The sequence below is a fragment of the Suricata suricatta genome, chromosome 5 (assembly GCF_006229205.1).
Source record: "Suricata suricatta isolate VVHF042 chromosome 5, meerkat_22Aug2017_6uvM2_HiC, whole genome shotgun sequence".
Classification (NCBI taxonomy): Eukaryota; Metazoa; Chordata; class Mammalia; order Carnivora; family Herpestidae; genus Suricata; species Suricata suricatta.
The window spans coordinates 69,783,240-69,802,376 of record NC_043704.1 but is presented as its reverse complement, the minus strand read 5'-3'; the positions used below and the strand labels follow the sequence as shown (position 1 = coordinate 69,802,376).

At 38.9% G+C, this 19,137-nt stretch overlaps 1 protein-coding gene and 1 long non-coding RNA gene across 3 annotated transcripts in view; one reads left to right on the top strand and one right to left on the bottom strand.

The window, feature by feature from the left end:
• The window catches only part of LOC115291827, a 33,034-nt gene extending 31,231 nt beyond the window's left edge, over positions 1–1,803 (top strand). For both annotated transcript variants that reach the window (XR_003908690.1, XR_003908691.1), the window contains exon 4: positions 891–1,803. This is a non-coding gene — a long non-coding RNA (uncharacterized LOC115291827). The remainder of the gene's footprint in view (positions 1–890) is intronic.
• The window catches only part of UMPS (uridine monophosphate synthetase), a 30,153-nt gene extending 13,077 nt beyond the window's left edge, over positions 1–17,076 (bottom strand). The window contains exons 1-5 of the mRNA XM_029939463.1: positions 16,874–17,076; positions 8,046–8,199; positions 5,579–6,250; positions 3,233–3,408; positions 1,614–1,728 (exon numbers count right to left, since the gene is read on the bottom strand). Of these exons, the coding sequence (XP_029795323.1) occupies positions 1,614–1,728; positions 3,233–3,408; positions 5,579–6,250; positions 8,046–8,199; positions 16,874–17,029 (1,273 nt within the window). The 5' untranslated portion in view covers positions 17,030–17,076. The remainder of the gene's footprint in view (positions 1–1,613; positions 1,729–3,232; positions 3,409–5,578; positions 6,251–8,045; positions 8,200–16,873) is intronic.
• Positions 17,077–19,137: the final 2,061 nt, after the last annotated feature.

The following is a 19,137-nucleotide window of genomic DNA, read 5'->3' as shown; positions in this document are numbered from 1 at the left end:
ATCTGACTCCAAACACTTAGTGCCTGACAACTTTTGACATACAAAGCTGGGCGAGTTGTTCCGCTGCAGCCTGCTCTGTGGCGCATACGGTCAAACCTGGGAAATGGCAATAGGAAACCCCTAATACTCTTTAACCCAGGGGTTCAGCCACTATTCATTCACATACCTGAATTTTCATTAGCCTAGGAGTTTAAAGTACAATTAAAAACAAACCACCAAAAGGTGTTACCTTCCTTAAGTAGGGTTATATTATATAAAATAATTAACCTTGAAGGACCTACTAGGAATTCTAGTATTTCAGTGTTTAAAAGAAAAGCAAGGTTTACCAAACTCATACTTTCAATCATTATGTTCTCAGTATTACATCCCAGTAACACCAGCCCTTTCAACTGTCCTTGTACAAATGCTGAAAGAACCATATGCTGTATGAGTATTTACAGACCATGTATGAAGCACAGGGGCATTGTTCTGGAGGATATGCAATCTTCAGAAAAAGTTCTCATCCTCAAGGAGTTTTTAGCCTAGAAGAATATTCCAGAAATACTCCACATATGCAAAAATATATACAAGGATATTCACTGTACAACAGTCCAAATCTAGCAACAGGGGAAATGGTTAACCAACTTTAGCCCAGTTCTAACTAGGAAACACTGTGTAGTTGTTAAAAGGTTACCTCTGGATGTGAAATGTAATAGAGCCCCATCTACAGAAAGCATTCTCCTAAACTCTACCTGCATATGTGAATATAAACAAAGCCAAAGATCTGGAAGAGCACATAACACACCAATTGGAGAGGAAAGCTAGACCGGGGAATGCAGGGTGCAATGGAGAGATGGGTATGACTTATAGAAGAATGACTAAAATCTACTTTGTTCACAATATTTTCACAGGTACTTTCTGAACACCTGACAACTCCACTGAGGGGTGACAAGCTAAGAAGAACCCTAATTCCCACTTCCTATGAGATGGAAAATGGGATAGAATGAACTACCCCCACCACTGATAAGCAATTTCTGGACAGTAATCAATTCAGGAAAACTTTCTAGGTCATCATTTCTTCCCCATTCAAAACCAAAGCCACTTTACTGAGTCCCTGGACATTTAAAAATGCATATTTTTATAACCCAGATTATTCCCTTCACTACAGATTATATTTGTCTTGTTTTTTTTAGGCCTAACTACTTGTTCTATGTTGGGAAGACTAGAAAGAACAATCTAGCTCCACACTCAGAAGGCACAATAGGCATTAACATGTCAACAGTTATGCAAAGTTCTCTAATAAAGAACTGTTGGATTTTGTTAGTTTAGGGCATTCTTCCTTGATCCTAGAATACCTTTAATGGCAGCATATTCAGATCATGAGCTGGGAAAGATTAAACTAAAATGATCAGTTTCTAGGCATGTACCAACAAAAAGTAGCTTTTTAAATTTTCACCCTAAAATGAGACTGCAAGCTATTTTGCACATCTAGGTCACTATTACCAAGCCCAAGGGCTCATTCATTACTGTTCTGGAGGAACACGCTTTCTCTTTAGCAACTTTGTAATAAAACAAAATTTTATGGTGGGTAAAAGCAGCACCTTGGAAAGACCATGACCAATAAACAGATTTACCTCCAGCTTCTAACTGAACTCCTGGAGTCAAGTGAAGAAATTCTGGTTTCATGCTTACTCGGGAGCCAGAAATAAAACCAACCACAAATTCAGAATGTTCCTCAGCCATTTCAACCTAAAGGAATATAATATAGATTACAAGAAAGTAGTTAATTACAGTGACAGTTCTACAAATAAAAATTTGATTCTATTAAGAAACTTCTATTTTAGAATAATGAGTTTAATATCAAGTGAGACAAGACATGTATAAAACAGGTAATCTAGGACTCTACATACTTGATGTAGTAAGACCCTGAGGTAAGCCCTTTTCCTAATCATACCTTAAAAACATTGCAAAATCCTATACTGTATGCATCTAAAATTGAGATGCTGCATGATCACCCACCTACCTCTAGAAAGGATATGTGGAAAGTACTCTAGAATATGTTTATGATGATACGAAACCAAACTGAACTAATTCTTACCTACACAGGGTACTACTCTATATCCAGATACCCAAGGGCTAAAGAAATCTCAAGTACATTTGCCAACAACTGGTCTCTCTCCACAATCTCTACAGCACTTCCTCACATTTATAGAAGGCTCTGCCACGAAGATCACACTGTTCTGTTCGTGCCACCAAGTATTACCAACTATCAAGCCATGTCTTGTCCTTGAGGCAGACCCAGAATCCCAGTGCCAAATATTAGCACCGATTCATGGACCCTGTGCTATGAGATCTGGGAAATCAGATTTATGTTCAATACAGGAATGGGGTTAAAACCCGGCACTTAGGGCCATGTAGTTTCTTCACAGTTCCATAGTCTTTGAAATATAACAAATTCCCACATAAATATTAAGATTTTATTAAAATTCCCATTACTTTAAAAAGTAATAGTTTTTAACCTAAAGGAACTTTATTATTATTTTGAGAGACAGAGCACAAGCAGGGGAAAGGCAGAGAGAGAGAGGGAGACACAGAATCCAAAGCAGGCACCAGGCTCTGAGCTGTCAGCACAGAGCCTGATGCGGGGCTCGAACGCACAGAATGCGAGATGACCTCCTGAGCAGAAGTAGGATGCTTACCTGAGTCACCCAGGCGCCCCTGTAAAGAACTAACTCGATGAGTATCCACCCCATTTTATTCTGGGGCACAGAGTGGGGGTCAGGTATGAACACATGCTGTTGTAAGAGCTTCCCCGAACGACACCAATCAATAGCAAAGACTGAAGATGAAGTGTGTCATCTGGGCTGCTGTCGAGAGAATGTGCACGGCTATGGGACTTGGGGATTCTGAGAAACTCCAAGTCTGGCAAGAAGCCCTTCAATTTCAACTCACGGCAAAATGAAAAAAGCAACTCTATCTTAAAAACCAAGTAAGGATAAGTAGATATTTAACCAAATATTTATATTTCAGTGTTTGTATCTGTTGTGTCCACCACAAGAAAGAAAATACTGTTATCAGGAAACTCTGGCCCCCTAGCATTACTGTCCCCCTAACAACACTTGATGATGATGATGATGACGATGATTTTTTTTGGCAGAGGTTCCCTAAATCTCAAATTTCGGATGTTTTCTTCCCCTGTAACTTCTGCCACAACAGCCTGGGTCCTCTGTCACCGCAACCATCTGTCACTTACCGCTGCTTTCGTGTAGCTGCCTGTAGCCAAGGAGCCGGCAGAGCTCATTTCTGCGATGAGCAGGCACCCCCGGTGCAAAGGCAGGCCTACTTCTCTCAGGCCCCTCACGACCCCCGGACCCGGCACCACGTGAGCATTGACCAGATCTGCCCAGGAAGCTATTTTAAAGATACCACCTGAGAAGGGGGAAAAAAAAGGATAGGTCAATTTTCAAACAAAAACCACCACCTTTTTGCCCAACCAACTCCAGTCTGAAATACTCTCATAGTAACACGCCAGTGCTCGTCAGCAGCCCCATGGGTCCCTGTGTGAAGAACTGTTCAGCGGGGGGCTAGCTGAAAGACTAGGAGAAAACTGACAATTTCTGCACTTAGTTTATCAGTAACACTGATTAAGACTGGTTTTCCTTGGGGCGCCCGGGTGGCTCAGTCAGTTAAGCATCTGGCTTCGGCTCAGGTCATGATCTCATGGTTGGTGGGTTCAAGCCCCACGTCGGGCTCTGTGCTGACAGCTAGCTCAAGAGCCTGGAGCCTACTTCAGATTCTGTGTCTCCCACTCTCTCTGCCCCTCCCCTGCTGCCTCTCTCAAAAAATAAATAAATAAATAAAATAAATAAATAAATAAATAAAAAACACTAAAGACTGATTTTCCTTGCAGGCTGACTTCTGACCACCAATAAAACCTATGCAATTAGAAGTGGGGTGCCTGGGTGGCTCGCTTGGTTAAGCATCCAACACTTGGTTTTGGCTCAGATCATGATCTCACAGTTTGTGAGATCAAGCCTTGTGTTGGCAGAGCAGACCTTGCTTAGGATTCTCTCTGCCCCTCCCCCCCTCACACTCACACACACACAAAATAAACTTTAAAAAAAAAGTGGGACTCTAGTGAAGATGGGCATTTGAGGCCAAAGAGACCAATATTCTGAAATTCCTCTGAAGATAACATATTTTCATTCTGCAGGAATCTCGGTAACTTTACCATCTCCCAAAAGTTCTACTTTTCCTTAGATTTCTTAATTTCAGCAGGCAATTATATTCATTTTAAAAGCTGATAGATACCTCAATTAATTTCTGAAAAAACTGTATGCAAACCTGTAAAAAGTTTGTGTAACTCTTACATCAGTCAAAAAACTAAGCAATGTGATGAAAACATTTTTTTAAAAAGCTGATTTATTTCAAGAGAGACAGTGTGCAAGTGGGGAGGGGCAAAGAGAGAGGAAGAATGAGAATCCCAGGCAGGCTCCACACTGTCAGCACACAGCCCAGTGTGGAACTGGAACCCACGAACAGTGAGTTCATGACCTGAGCTGAAAGCAAGAGTCAGACACTTAATCCACTGAGGCACCAATGAGCCCCCTTTTTTATAAAAAAAATTTTAATGTCAATTTTTGAGAGAGACAGAGTGTGAGCAAGGGAGGGGCAGAGACAGGGAGACACAGAATCCAAACCAGGCTCCAGGCTGTCTGCCTAGAGCCTGACATGGGGCTCGAACCCATGAACCGTGAGATCATAACATGAAGCTGGATGTTCAAACAACTGAGCCACCCAGGCGCCCCGATAGAACATCTTAAGCACAGGAAGCAAGTCACAGACAAATCTATCCTAAAGAAATAACTTAAGCATATATATGTATTAGTTTAAGAAAAACTGTTCTCTCTAAAGATGCTGAATAAGCATTAACCTTTTAACAGACATTTTATCCTAGTTAAGCAAAAGCTGTCATATACAAAGATAGAAACTTCCATAAATTGGGTAGAAAATAGTTTTTCTTTCTCAACCACTATATACCCTGCTTTGAGTTCCTATTTAACAACCAAAAAAGTACACCAACAGATCTTTTGCCAAAGGTAGATGTTACAACTTTACACTTCTATTTCATTGTTTCCTATATCGGCAGTTTTCATCTTTCAAATATTTAGGACTCAGTGTATTCTCCAGGGCAAACATCTGCCCTTTTTGTCTGTCTGTATCCCCTGCGTGCAGCATCAGCACACCTATTTTCTATGGGGAAACTGCCTTTGACCACATCTTGGTTCAAAAAATTTATAGTTAACAACCTCACATCACCAGAAATGGGGCATATATTACCAAGCTAATAAAGGTATTCTAGAACTCATGGCTGAGTGATTACTTTGGGGTAGGCATGAGGAGTGTGTCTACCCGAGAAAGAAGTCAAGGAAGGAGAAAGCAGTGCTAAGAAATGGCAAGAAGACAAATTCAAAGACTTGCACTTGAGCTCCTAGATCCAGCCATGCGTAACAGGCTGCTGTATGGCCAGTGCATTCCTTTTTTCCCCAGGCAGGTGGAGCTAAATGTGTATTTTTGTAGAATCCTAAATAATACTTACCTTCATACTGTTTTTTTACTGTGTTTCCTATATCTGCAAACTTCCGGTCTTCAAATATCAAGAACTCATGGCGTTTTGCCAGAGTTGCTAACTCCTTCATCACATCCAGAGTAAAATCATTCAAAATGTCTACGTGAGTCTTGAGCATGCAGATGCTGGGTCCCAAAGCATCAGCTAGCTGCAACAGCTCTCTAGACTCCGAAATATCTGCAGACAGACACAGATTCGTCTCCTTCTTTTGCATAAGCCTGAGGAGCTTTGCTGCAACTGGGTGGATCCTGGGCAGCTCTGCACGTGCACCAAAGCTGAGTTCTCCTGGAGCTTTGTTTACAGAAAGGAGAGAACCATTATGATTCGCTGCTGCAAAAATGTTCTCCTGAATAAATCGCTTCACTCTCTCGACCGTCTCAGCATCAATTTTTTTCTGTCGCTCAAGAATCTCCAGCATCTTGGACAATGTACACACGGAGTGAAGACGGATCCCGTGTGCCTGCAACTTGTCTTTGCCTCCCTGCTCTCTGTCCAGCAGCACGATGGCGTCAGTGACCTTCAGACCCTCCTTCCAAAGAACCTCAACGGTTTCCAAAACACTAGATCCACTGGTGACGACATCTTCAATGATCAAACAGGTTTCTCCTGGATTAATAGCCCCTTCTACAAGACGCTTAGTACCTAGAAAAAAAAATGATTTCAATTTAAAATTATAGATTTCAGCCAACTCTAGGTGTATCTTGCATTATAAATTTTCCATGTATTTATGAGGAGGTGGGTGATCTAAATCTTATTTTCTGATAATTTCCTTTAGAGCTACTTTAGCTTTATTCCTGACAAACCGTCAATGAGCCATCACACTATTTTGTTCAGTCTCCCTGTATCTGAAAATTGTTACAATATATGGAATATTTACAGTAAAACTAGTAAATTACTTTATAGTGTAAATAAACACCACTTAACATGATTGTGATCAAAATTTCAAATACAGGGTTTCTTAATGCAAGATAAGCTAGTCAAGAAAAGTTATGAAACAATAACCCAATACCACCAATGAAATCATTCCTTTCTTCATCAACAAAAATGTTGATTACTCAAGATCAAATAACTAGCCTATTGAGGAAATAAATCCAGGGAAAAAAATTTCAGCAACCATTTCTTTAGCTCCATCACCACAACTTCACAAATATATAATGCAGTGTGAGTGGTCGTACTTCTCCACTCCAACCCCCACTATAGACTACTTTCAGATAATCTACGAAATGTTAAATATCTAAGGCTAGAGACTTTACAGACTCATTTTATGGTTTCTACTACCAAATTTGTCTTACTAAGAATTGACTAGCAACCTGCCCAATGTTTGAGTTTTATCACAGGCACCATCCTTGTCCTTTCCCCATTCCTTTCCCCCCCTTGAAAATGGGAAGCTGAAGTGAACCAGCTTAGACTAGAAAACAAGACTACAATACTTATATACATATTTAACAACTGCTGATCTTATTTTAAGAAATATTTTTAAAAACATAGTAAAGAGAAATAACAGTTTCCTTATGGCAGGATTCATACAGATAAACACTGCCATCGAGCAGCAAAAATATTTTGCTTTTTTAGATGGAGAATTTCAAACACTAGACAAAAATGTATAACAAACACCCATAAATACCTCGCCACTTAATTCATGGTCAATCTTCTTTTAGCTACATCTCCACCCCTCCTCTACCTCTACAATATTTAGAAGCAAACCCCAGACATCATTATGACTTTCATCACAAATATTTTTAGAATGCATCATATAAAAGGTAAGGACTCTATTAAAAACACTATCGCACCAACATAAAACAAAAAGACCTATTAATTCTTTAATGTCATCAAATGTGAAAAAATATGAAGTCTGTTCCAATATTTTTAGATTGAATTTGTTTTATTTTCTTTAGTAATCTCTATACCCAACATGGGGCTCAAACTCAGGACCCCAAGATCAGGAGTTGCATGCTCTCCCAAATGAGCCAGCCAGGCGCCCCTAGATTGATCTGTTTTTAAAGCAAGCTCACATGTATAAAACCCACACTTGAAAACCTCCTGCCAAGGACTCATGAAAAAAATATCTTCATTTAGATTTAGAGAATTTTATGTGGCATTTCTCCTTATGCAGTTTAATTATAAATAAACATATTAGGAAAGTACAATCTTTTAGACCATGCTGCTGATAAGGGGAGGACTGGTTAAAAATGTTGGGTTTTATACATGTGGGGCAAAAAAGGCATTTTTTTTACATTGTTAAGTCAATACAGAACATTTCACCCCTAGAATCTGAAGGAAATAAAGGTGATTTACAGTAATAGTTAACCAATTCTAAAGGACCTTCATATGAAGAATATTCAAGGTGACCGGTAAAACATCAGTGCCTAGAAGATGAAAAAATTCTAACATTATCAGGTTACATATCAACTTAACGTTTATACTACTGTTACTTTACCATAATCCTTTGTTTCCTTCCTTCTAATAAGCATTGGTATGTGGTTGGTTGAACAGATAACTGTAGCCAATGGTAAAGCTGTATAAGGCACTCCGCATACAGTGTCAAAACTGATCCCTGCATTTTGGGAAGTTTGGAATAAAATTTCTGCAACCTGTAAGAAAATGAACACATAAACTAGATGTTATTGTTATCTTAAGTGGTATATAAATCATGTTAACATAACATTAAAGACCGTAATAACCCCATAGGGGTAGCCTCAAGCTTGATCAGAAAAATATGTGTGTCTTTTTGTTAAATTACCTTCTTTCTCTATAAATCCCAGCTTACAAATATGAAAACACAAGCATGAACCTACTTGTCTTGATGACTCAGGGTCTATGCTGAGGACAACTTGGGATGTGTTAGGGAAGGCTATGATGTTGACCCCAAAGACCAAGAAGGACTCCCAGTCCTCCCAGTTTCCCTTAATAATCTGTTATGAATTTAACTGCCCGGCTGGCTCAGTCGGTAGAGCATGAGACTCTTAATCTGTTATGATTTGACTATCTAAACCTTCTATAACCTGCTAGCTACATTTTGTCTAAAAGTCTTCAGTGAAAAGTTTCATTAAAGAAATTAAGAGAGCAATACTGTTTAATTTGTATCAAAAAGAATCAAATACCCAGGGATAAATTTAACCAAGATCAAAGACATGTACATTGAAAACTGTAAGAAAGCAGTAAAAGAAAGTGAAGACAGAAATAAATGCAATAGTATTCCTTATTTATGAATTGTCAATGTCCATACTGCCCAAAGCAGATATAATGCAATCCCTATTAAGATTCCAATGGCATTTCTTACAGAAATAGAACAAATGATCCTAAAATGTGTATGGAACCTCAAAAGCACCCAAATAAAGCAATCTTAAGAAAGATAAAGCCCGGAGCGCCTGGGTGGCTCAGTCGGTTAAGCATCCAGCTTCAGCTCAGGTCATGACCTCGCCGTCCATGAGTTTGAGCCCTGTTTTGGGCTCAGAGCCTGGAGCCTGCTTCAGATTCTGTGTCTCCCTCTCTCTCTACATATATATCCTTCCCCTGCTCTCGCTCTCTCTCTCTCTCTCTCAAGAATAAAGAAACATTAAAAAAATAATTAAAAAAGATGAAGCCGAAAACATCATACTCCCTGATTTCAGACTATACTACAAAGCTGCTAGAGTAATCAAGAACATGGTACTGGCATAAAAAAACAGACACACAGATCAAACAGAACAGAGCCCAGAAATAAGCCTATACTTATGTGGTCAATTAATTTACGGCAAAGGAGCCAAGAATATACAATGAGAAAAGGACAATCTCTTAAATAAATGGTGTTGGGAAAACTGGACAGCCACATGCAAAAATAATAAAACTGGACCACTTTCTTACACTATACACAAAAGTAACACAAAATGGATTAGACCTGAATGTAAGACCTGAAACAATACAAACTCCTAGAAAAAAATAGGTCGTCAGCTCCCTGACACTAAGTGTTGGCAGTGATTTTTTGGATTTGATACCAAAAGCAAAGGCAACAAAAGCAAAAGTAAAAAAGCTTCTGCATGGCAAAGGGAACCACCAACAAAAGGAATAACCACCTAGGAAATGGGAGAATATATTTGCAGATCATGTATCTGCTGTGGGGCTGACATCCAAAATATATAAAGAACTCATTTACCTCAACAGCAGAAAAACAATCAACCTGATTAAAGCAGAGCACTCACACGCACCTTTTTTCTAGAGAAGACAGATGGCCAACAGGTATATGAAAAGATGCTCAGCATCACTAAACAACAAGGAAATGCAAATCAAAAGCACGATGAGGTACACCTCACACTGTTCGAATGGCTATCACCAAAAGGACAAGAATAACAAGCGTCAGTAAGGCTGTGTCCTGGTGGTAGGAATGTAAATTGGTACAACCACTATGGGAAACGGTTCGGACATTCAAAAAACTAAAAATAGAACTACCATATGATCTAGCAATTTCATTTTGGAGTATTTATCAAAAAACCAAAACACTTAATTTGAAAAGATATATGCACTCATATTTATGACAGCATTATTTACAACAGCCAAGATATGGAAGCAGCTCAAGTGTCCACCAATGGATGAATGGTAAAGAGGATTTGGTAATATATACACCTGAATATTACTCAGGCATAAAAAGGAATAAAATCATGCCATTCATGATAACACAGATGGACCCAAAGGATATGGTGCTAAATGAAATAAGTCAAAGATAAATACCATAGGATTTCACTTACATGTGGAATCTAAGAAATAAAAGAACAAAGAAAAAAAGCAGAAACAGACCCACAAATACAGAGAAGGAACTGGTTGTTGCCAGAGGAAAGGAGGGGGGACAGATGAGCAAAACGGGTGAAGAGGGGTGGGAAGTACAAGTTTCCAGTTATGGACTGAATAAATTATGGGAATTAAAGGTACAGATAGGGAACAGTGACAGATGATAGCTGCACTTGTGAGCACAGCAGAAAGTAGAGTTGTTCAATCACTGTGTTGTACACCTGAAACTAGAGTTGTGTGACAACTATATTTCAATTAAAAAAAACCCTCCCCCCAAAAAAGGGAAAGAAAAAGAAAGACTCATAAATATAAATAACTGGTGGTTACCAGAGCAAAGTGGAGTGGGGGTTAGGGGTAGAAGAAATAGCTGAAGGGAATTGAGGGTTTCAAATACACGTCACTAGGAAGAAAAGTACAGTATAGAGTATATAATGAATAATGTTGTAATAACTTTGTATGGTGACAGATGGCAACTACACTTACTGTGGTGAACATTTCACAATGCATATAATTATCAAATCACTATCTTGTCTACCTGAAACTAACATGTCAACTATACTTCAACGAAACATTTCTTAAAACCAAAAAAAACACCAAAAAACAAAAAACTCTGACTCCAAAAAACTATAAGAAAAAGGGAATTCAGTAAAGCTGAAGGATACAAAATCAATATATCTGTCAATATCTGTGGTGTTTCTATACACAAATTTAGTAGAAAGAGAAATCAAAAAAACAATCCCACTTACAAGCTCATTAAAAAGAATTAAATACTTAGGAATAAATTTAACCAAGAAGGTATAAGATCAGTACACAAAAACTGTAGACTCTGATGAAAAGAAATTGAAGAGGACACAAATAAATTAAATGATAGATTATGCTCATGGATTAGCAATATTAATTCTTGCTAAAAGGTCCATACTCCCTAAAGGGAACTCTAGATTCAATAAAATCCCATCAAAATCCCAATAGCATTTTCACATAACTAGAATAATCCTAAAATACGTATGGAACCACAAAAGGGCCCGAATAGCCAGAGAAATCTGGAGAAAGGAGAACAAAGCTAGAGGCATCATAATCCCCGACTTCAAACTAACCTACAAAGCTGAAGTAACCCAAATAGTAAGGTACTGGCACAAACATGATACATAGATCAATAGAACTGAGAGTCTCGAAATAAACCCACTCTCATATGATCAATTAATCTACAACAAAGGAGGAAAGCATATACAGTGGAGCAGAGACAGTCTCTTCAATATATGCTGTTGGGAAACCTGGACAGCTACAGGCAAAAGAGCTAAACTAGACCGCTTTCTTCCACCATACATAAACTCAAGATGAATTAAAGACCTAAATGTAAGAACTGAAACCATAAAGCTCCTAAAAACAAACAAACAAAACATTGGCTACAAGCTCTTAGGAGTTTTAGCAATGTCTTTTTTTTTTTTTTAAGGTTTTAAGCAATTTTTCGCCCAACATAGGGCCCGAACTCACAACCCCAAGATCAAGAGTCACATGCTCTATCTACCAACTGAGCCAGCCAGATGCCCCCTCCTTATTTTTTTTTAAAGATTTAATTTTTATGTAATTATGTTTTTGATTTGTCTCTTTTGGCAAGCACAACAGAAACAAAAAAAAAACAACAACTGGGAATACATCATAATAAAAAGCTTTTGCACAGCGAATAAAACCATCAACAAAGCAAAATGGAAACCTACTGATGGTAGAAGATAACTGCAAATGATAATATCCAATAAAGAGTTAATATCCCAAACATATAAAGAACTCATACAACACAACACTAACAAAACAATCCAATCAGAAAATGAGCAGGGGCCCCAAATACACATTTTTTCAAGGAAGACATATATACATCATACAGATGGCCAACAGACACGTGAAAAGGTGCGCAACATCACTAATCATTAGGGAAATGCAAATCAAAACCACAAAGAGATAACACCTCACACGTGTCAGAATGCCTCAATCAAAGAGACAAGAAACAGATGGTGGAGACAATGGGAAGAAAAAGGGAGCCCTCCTACAATGCTGGTAGGAATGTAAGTTGAGGCAGCCACTCAGGAAACAGTATATGGAAGTTCATCCAAAAATTATAAAGAGAAATACTATACAATTCAGTAATTCCACTTCTGGGTGCTCATCTAAAGAAAATAAAAACACTGATTTGAAAAGAAAATGCACCCCAACCTTATTTACAATAGATAAGATATGGAGGTAACCGAAGTGCCCACAGATAGATGGATAGAATGGTATATATGCAAAATGGAATATTACTAGGTCAGGAAAAAAGATCTTACCATATGTGATAACATGGATGGATCTAGAGGGCATTATGCAAAGTGAAGTTAGAGAAAGACAAAACCCATATGATTTCGCTTATATATGGAATGTAAAAAGTGAATCAAAACAAAACAGGTTCATAAATACAGAACATGAACTGTTGGTTGCCAGAGGAGAAGGGGGTAGGGCTATGGGAAAAACAGATGAAGGGAACTAAGTGATACAAACTCCCAGTTATAACATAAATAAGTCACAGGGATGTAAAGTACAGCATAGAGAATATAATAAATGATATTTCAATAATTTTGCATGGCGACAGTTGGTACCTACACTTACCATGGTAAGCTATTCATAATGCATATAAATGTGGAATCACTATGCTGCTCACCTGATACTAACCTAATATTTCAACTTCAATTAGGAAGGAAGAAAATTATGTATGGTGACAGATATTAACAAGGCTTACTGTGATCTTTTAACAATATTGCAAATAGCCGATCGTTATGTTGAACACCTGAAACTAATAAAATGTATATCAATTATACTTAAAAAAATCAATTAAGCTCTTTAACACTGGCCTTGGTAATATATTTTAATGTTTATTTTGAGAGTGAGCAGGCAGTGGAAAAAGGAAGGGAGGGAGGGAGGGAGGGAGGGAGAGAGAGAAAGAGAGAGGGAGAGAGAGAATCCCAAGCAGGCTCCACACTGTCAGTGCAGAGCCCAAGATCATGACCTGAGCAGATATCAAGAGTTGGACCCTTAACCACCTGGGCCACCCAGGTGTCCCTAGTAATCGGACCAGTCTCTTCACACCAAGGCCAAGAAAAGCTAAAATAAGCAAATGGAACTACATCAAACTTAAAGGCTTTTGAACAGTGAAGGAAATCATCAACAAAATGAAAAGGCAATCTACTTAGTGTGAGAAGATATTTGAAAATCATATATCCAATAAGAGGTTAGTATCCAAAAAATATAAAGAACTTACACAATATAAAAACATTTTTTAAACAAGTACAAAACTTGAATAGACATTTTTCTAAAAACATACAGATGGCCGACAGGCACATGAAAGGAGGGAATGACAAATGAAAACCACAATGAGGAATCACCTTATACATGTCAGGTTGGCTAGTTTCAAAAACCCTAGAAACCACAAGGGTTCTTAAGGATATGGAGAACAGGGAACCCTTACACACTGTTGGTGGGAATGCAAAATGGTACAGCCAGTATGGAAAACTGTATGGGGATTGTTAAAAAATTAAAAATAGAAGTATCATATGATCCAGCAATTCCGCTTCTAGGTAATTACACGAAGAAAACAAAAACACCAATTTGAAGGATACAGGCACCCTTATGTTCATGCAGCTTTATGTAAAAGTTGAGCCAAGATGTGGAAGCAGGCTAGGTGTCTATCAGTAGATAAATGGATAAAGATGTGGTGTATGTGTATACACAGCACATATATACAATACACACATATACACAATGGAATATTGTTCAATGATAAAAAAGAATGAAATCTTGCCATTTGCAACAACACGGATGGACCTAGAGGGTATTTATTTACTTTGCTAAGTGAAAGAAGTCAGAGAAAGAGCAATACCATATGATTTCATCTACATGTAAAATCTAAAAAAACAAAACAAAACAGAATCATTGACACAGATAACACACTAAGTAACTACTGCTTACTAGCTGGGAGGGGTTGGGGAGGGCAGGTGAAATACAAGAAGGGGATTAAGTGATAAAAACTTCCAGTTATATAAATAAGTCATGGAGAGGTTATGTACAGCATAGAGTTTATAGTGAATAATACTGGGGGGGGAAGGAAGCTCACATACTAAACTGTTAAAAAAGAAAAAGTTTCAGAAGTACGGTGCCTATTGTGTGAAGTACTATTTTATAATATCCTTTTCCACATAAATCATCACATTTAATGCTAGAATGCACACTCGCATCCACCTTACTTTAAAAAAAAGAAAGAAAAGCAAAGGATCTCTCAAGAATTGCTTAGTGAACTAGATCAGGTCTTCAAAATTTTTCGCACCTATACTTCTAAAGATTTGAAAATTCCGTGAATATTTCTATGTTGCAAAAGATGAAAACTGTTCTCCTAGAACTGTTATGTCACTCTTTTAAAAAGTGAACACAACAGAATGCAAATGCTGTAGCGAACACCTCCATTAAAAAAAAATATGAAAATGCTGACTGGGAAAGGTGGAAAATTTTTACATCTCTGGAACTAATTTTCATTCCACTGTGCACAGAATTTTATTCTAATGTAATTAAGCTTTTACTTGGAAACTTTTAGAGCTCACTCTACCATATTTCTCCACAACAAAAATGTATAGAAATTCAAATTTAAATAAAACTGTAAATTAAAAAATTCCTATGACCATAAATCTCTTAAGTGTTAAAAACTTAATGTATTATTACAATAATTACAAGCAGAAGATTAATTAAAACATAAAAATTTACAAATTTTGATAGAAGCAGAAGAATGGATTATTTTGGAAATACTCTTAGCGAGAAGACTGGTAATCCCTCATTTGTTTATGTATTTACTTAAGCTGAATATTACAACTAGGAAGTCAGAGTTTAGTGTAAATTCTATCAGGTTTTTTGGGTGTAAATAATGAGAAATACTGTTGGCAGAAATAAGTAGATATGAAAGGAGTTCCATGACAGCCAGGTTTCTCAACGTTTCCAATTCCTGAATTAACCACCAAAAATCACACACACACACACCAACGTCTAGTATCAAAAAGCAATTTTTAGTCATCAACTTACTTGTTAAAACCTAAGCCAATTTTTCATTAGAAGATTCCCTAGTGATTCTCCTTCTCAGGACTGTGAGACAGATACACCGTGGTATGGATTCTGGATGGTGAAAATAGTCCACCCACTTCAGCTAGTGCTTCAATCCTTTGTATAATAACCTCACAAGATAGGGGTCCCTAACGGAGAGAATAAACCCTTAGGTGGTGAAGGAAATACAGGTGTCTTGTTGATTGAACCGCTGTGAGGACGGAGATGCTCTACATCTGCACTGTCCAATGGGCCACTAGCCACATGTGACTATTTCAATTTTAAAATTCATAATGTTCAAATAAACTATTTTAAAAAATTCATAATGTTCAGTATTCACATGAGGCTAGTAGCAACTCTAACGGACAGGGCATTCAGACCCTTCCACTCAGTGTGGTCAGCAGCTTTGGCTGAGAGCTTGTTAGAAAGACAGAACCTCAGGCCCTTCCTTAGATCTACTGAATCAGATTACGCATTTTAACAAAATTACCAGGTGACTCAAATCTACTCAAAAGATTGAGAAGCAATGTGCTAGAAACCTCTAATTTGGGTAGTTTTTCCTTATAGTGACCAAAACAGTGCTTCCACGAAAGCCACCCTTTGGTCTTCATTCTCGCTCCTAGCCACAAAGTGCAAAATCGAATCCTCCGTTCTAAGCAACAGCCCTTCCAAACATTTAAGCAGTTACTTTTCCTTTGTCCCCACATCTAGTTTTCTTAGGGCTAAATACCAACAGTGCCCCAAACTGGGCTTCCCGAGTCCCTTGCAAAGCACGTGTCAAAAAGCTGGCGGGTCAAGGAGCAGGCTGCTCTCTAAATCCAGATAAACGACTTTTCCGGTTTGGGGGCCCTGCTCCTGGGCTCGCAGTAGAGCAAACTCTCAACGCACGGGCTCTGTTTCTGCCAAAAGTACACACTGTACCTCTACTTCATGGAGGCGGGGGGAGTCTTAGAAACCTCCCTGGTTCCTATAAGATTAGTCATACCCACAACCTACATACTGAAAACATAAGATAAAACCTATCACTTTCTGAAATGCCTTTAGTCATGGTAATTTCTAACTATGTAAAAAAAAAAAAAAAACAACAGTAAAAGCTTGCACCAAATGTTCCTTCCCTGGAGCACTCTGTTTGTGAAGACGTTGTATACAGAGCGGCTAACTTGGGCCCGAATAAAGCTCAATTTAAGAAAGGTTTGTTCATTTTGCATCGACATTCCGCAAGAGCCTAACAGTTCCCAGCCTCTAGGCTTCTCAAATCGACTCCCTAGGGCGACAGTAGGGTTGGCTGCCGGCTTTGCTTTTATGCTGTCACCCACAGCCCAACTCCTTCACCCTCTCCACCTCCTGGTCCCCTTTCCACCCACCCAGCCCCGTTCTTCCCCTTTCCCCGTCTGGCACCTGACTGAGAAGACGTGGTCGAGACACGATGCCGCGCAGATCGATGTAAACAGGGGAAGAGAGCCCGCTCTTCAGTACGAAGTTCCCAAATTTAAAAGCCTGCACGTCGTACAGACCCGTTACCAATGACTCCAAATCTGCTTCCGCGGCTGCCATGGCCACGCGCGGCCTCTCCCTTTCTAAACTCCAAAGCGCGCCAGGCCTGCGTCGCCGACGCCGTCACGCAAGGAAGCCCCGCCTCTTCCGCCCTGTCTTCCGGCGCCTCGCCGCTCACCACTCGCTGCTCCTGGTGTTCAAGGAGCGTGGCCTGGCGGGCGGTGGAAGCGAGCCGGACGTAGTCGTTTGCGCTTCTGCCGGCCGCCTCTGGATCCGGTCGCTGAACTTCAAAGCTCCGAATACCTAGATTGACTCCCGAGTCATAAAGCCAAACCTCTCTAGAGAGTGTGTGTAAATGCTGCCCATTTTATAGCGCAGTGTCGCCTTAATTATTTCCTGGCCGAGCCTGTCGTTATTCGCCAATATTAGTCACGATTCCCTCCTCCCTCCCCCCCACGTACCCTTCCTTGCCCCGACCCTGGTTTCTCCAAAAAGACTGAAAGTTCTCGAAGACAGGGATTTTTACTCAATTCTTGTTAACTTCATGGCATCTGGCACATGACAATGCCATTGCAATTCGTACAGGAGACCATACAGCGCCTACGTAATTGTTACCTCTTCTGTCGGAAGTGTCCTGGAGGAGGACTTGTGTTTATTCCCGTTAGAATAGCTCAGCTGCTTGGAGTGTAATAAATGTGCAGCAGATGTGGAAGGCGGGGGGGTGAGGAGAAGGCAGGAGGATGGTCTCAAGGTTATCTGGGAGGATAACCTTGCCAGCCTATCTGAAAATCCAAACGTATTTGGTCCTTACAAATAAATCCCTTAACGTGGGGAAAGTTCCCATTATGTGTAGAAGGCAATACTTTAAGGGAAATAACTCTTAAACCCACAGGACTCATGATGGTTACTCATTAAATTGGTTCTGATTTCATTTCTATATTTCTATATTTTTCATGTCTGCATGTTCTCTGAAGAGATTGTGCTGACCACACAGTATGACGAACCTATGCTTTTGAGAGTTGTTTCTCATTCCAAATAAATACAGTAAAATTTTGATTAAAAAAATAAAGAGGCCAAATGTTTCTAACAGTTTTGTTCTTATTGGCAAAGTAAGCTAATCAAAAAACATTTCAATCTGTAACACTCTAGCTAACCAGCGGTAGTGCTCTGAATCAGTCTCACTTGCTCCTGGGTGGCTCCTGCAGACCTGTTCATGTCTATATAGGCTAATCCGGACTCAGAGCAGACCATGATGCACAAAGTTCTGAGATCCAGCTCAGATGGCCTGACAATTTTCTGACAAAGTTGGCATTTGGAACACCAGGATGAAGTTAACAACACACACCTGAGATTTACTTGATTTTTTTTTTGATAGAGAAATGCTTTAGCATACTTCTTTCCAAAATGGCAAAAAATGTTGTAATAATGTGATATTTTCATCTTGTCAAAGACTTTCATGTATTTGAGAAAGAGAAAAAAAAATTACTCTTTCTTTTGAGCAATGGTTTTAATTAGAAAGAAAAGAAAAAGACCACCAGAAATAATATCTTTAGTATTGTGTATTTATAGGAATGCATAACTTGTGAGATGTACATTTTGAAGTTTCATCCATAACTTATAACATTTACTGTAGTAATAATAACAAGACATCAGGTCATCACTTTACAACATTACACATGAGTGATTTTGACTTACAAATAAAATATTTACAACCTACCTTTACAAAACGACATTGTGTGCATACAAAATGAACTGCAGAAAAATTTAAAAATAATAAGACAACCAAAAACCCAGAAGATACACTTAAGGCAGACCAGCAAGACACTGAAATAATTAAGGCTGTGGAATTCTTCTGCACCTTGAAAATATAGAGCTATTTATCAATACTGTGGAGTGATTTTAAATCAATTGTTACAAGCCTTATGGAAGTATGTACTTATATGTATATGTGTAATGGTCCCTATGGGGAAACCTATCCACTTATGGATAAGGCCCTTTAACTTAATGGCCAGAGAAGCCCACCCCAAACTCTCAAAAGACTTGGTGGGGAGGGGTCACTCAAAACCAAGAGGTGCCAATGCAGTTTGCAAGTCAACTACTAATAATTCAAATATAAAGATACTCCTGACCCCAGGTAAACAGGTAGCCTAAATGATGGCCCCATTATG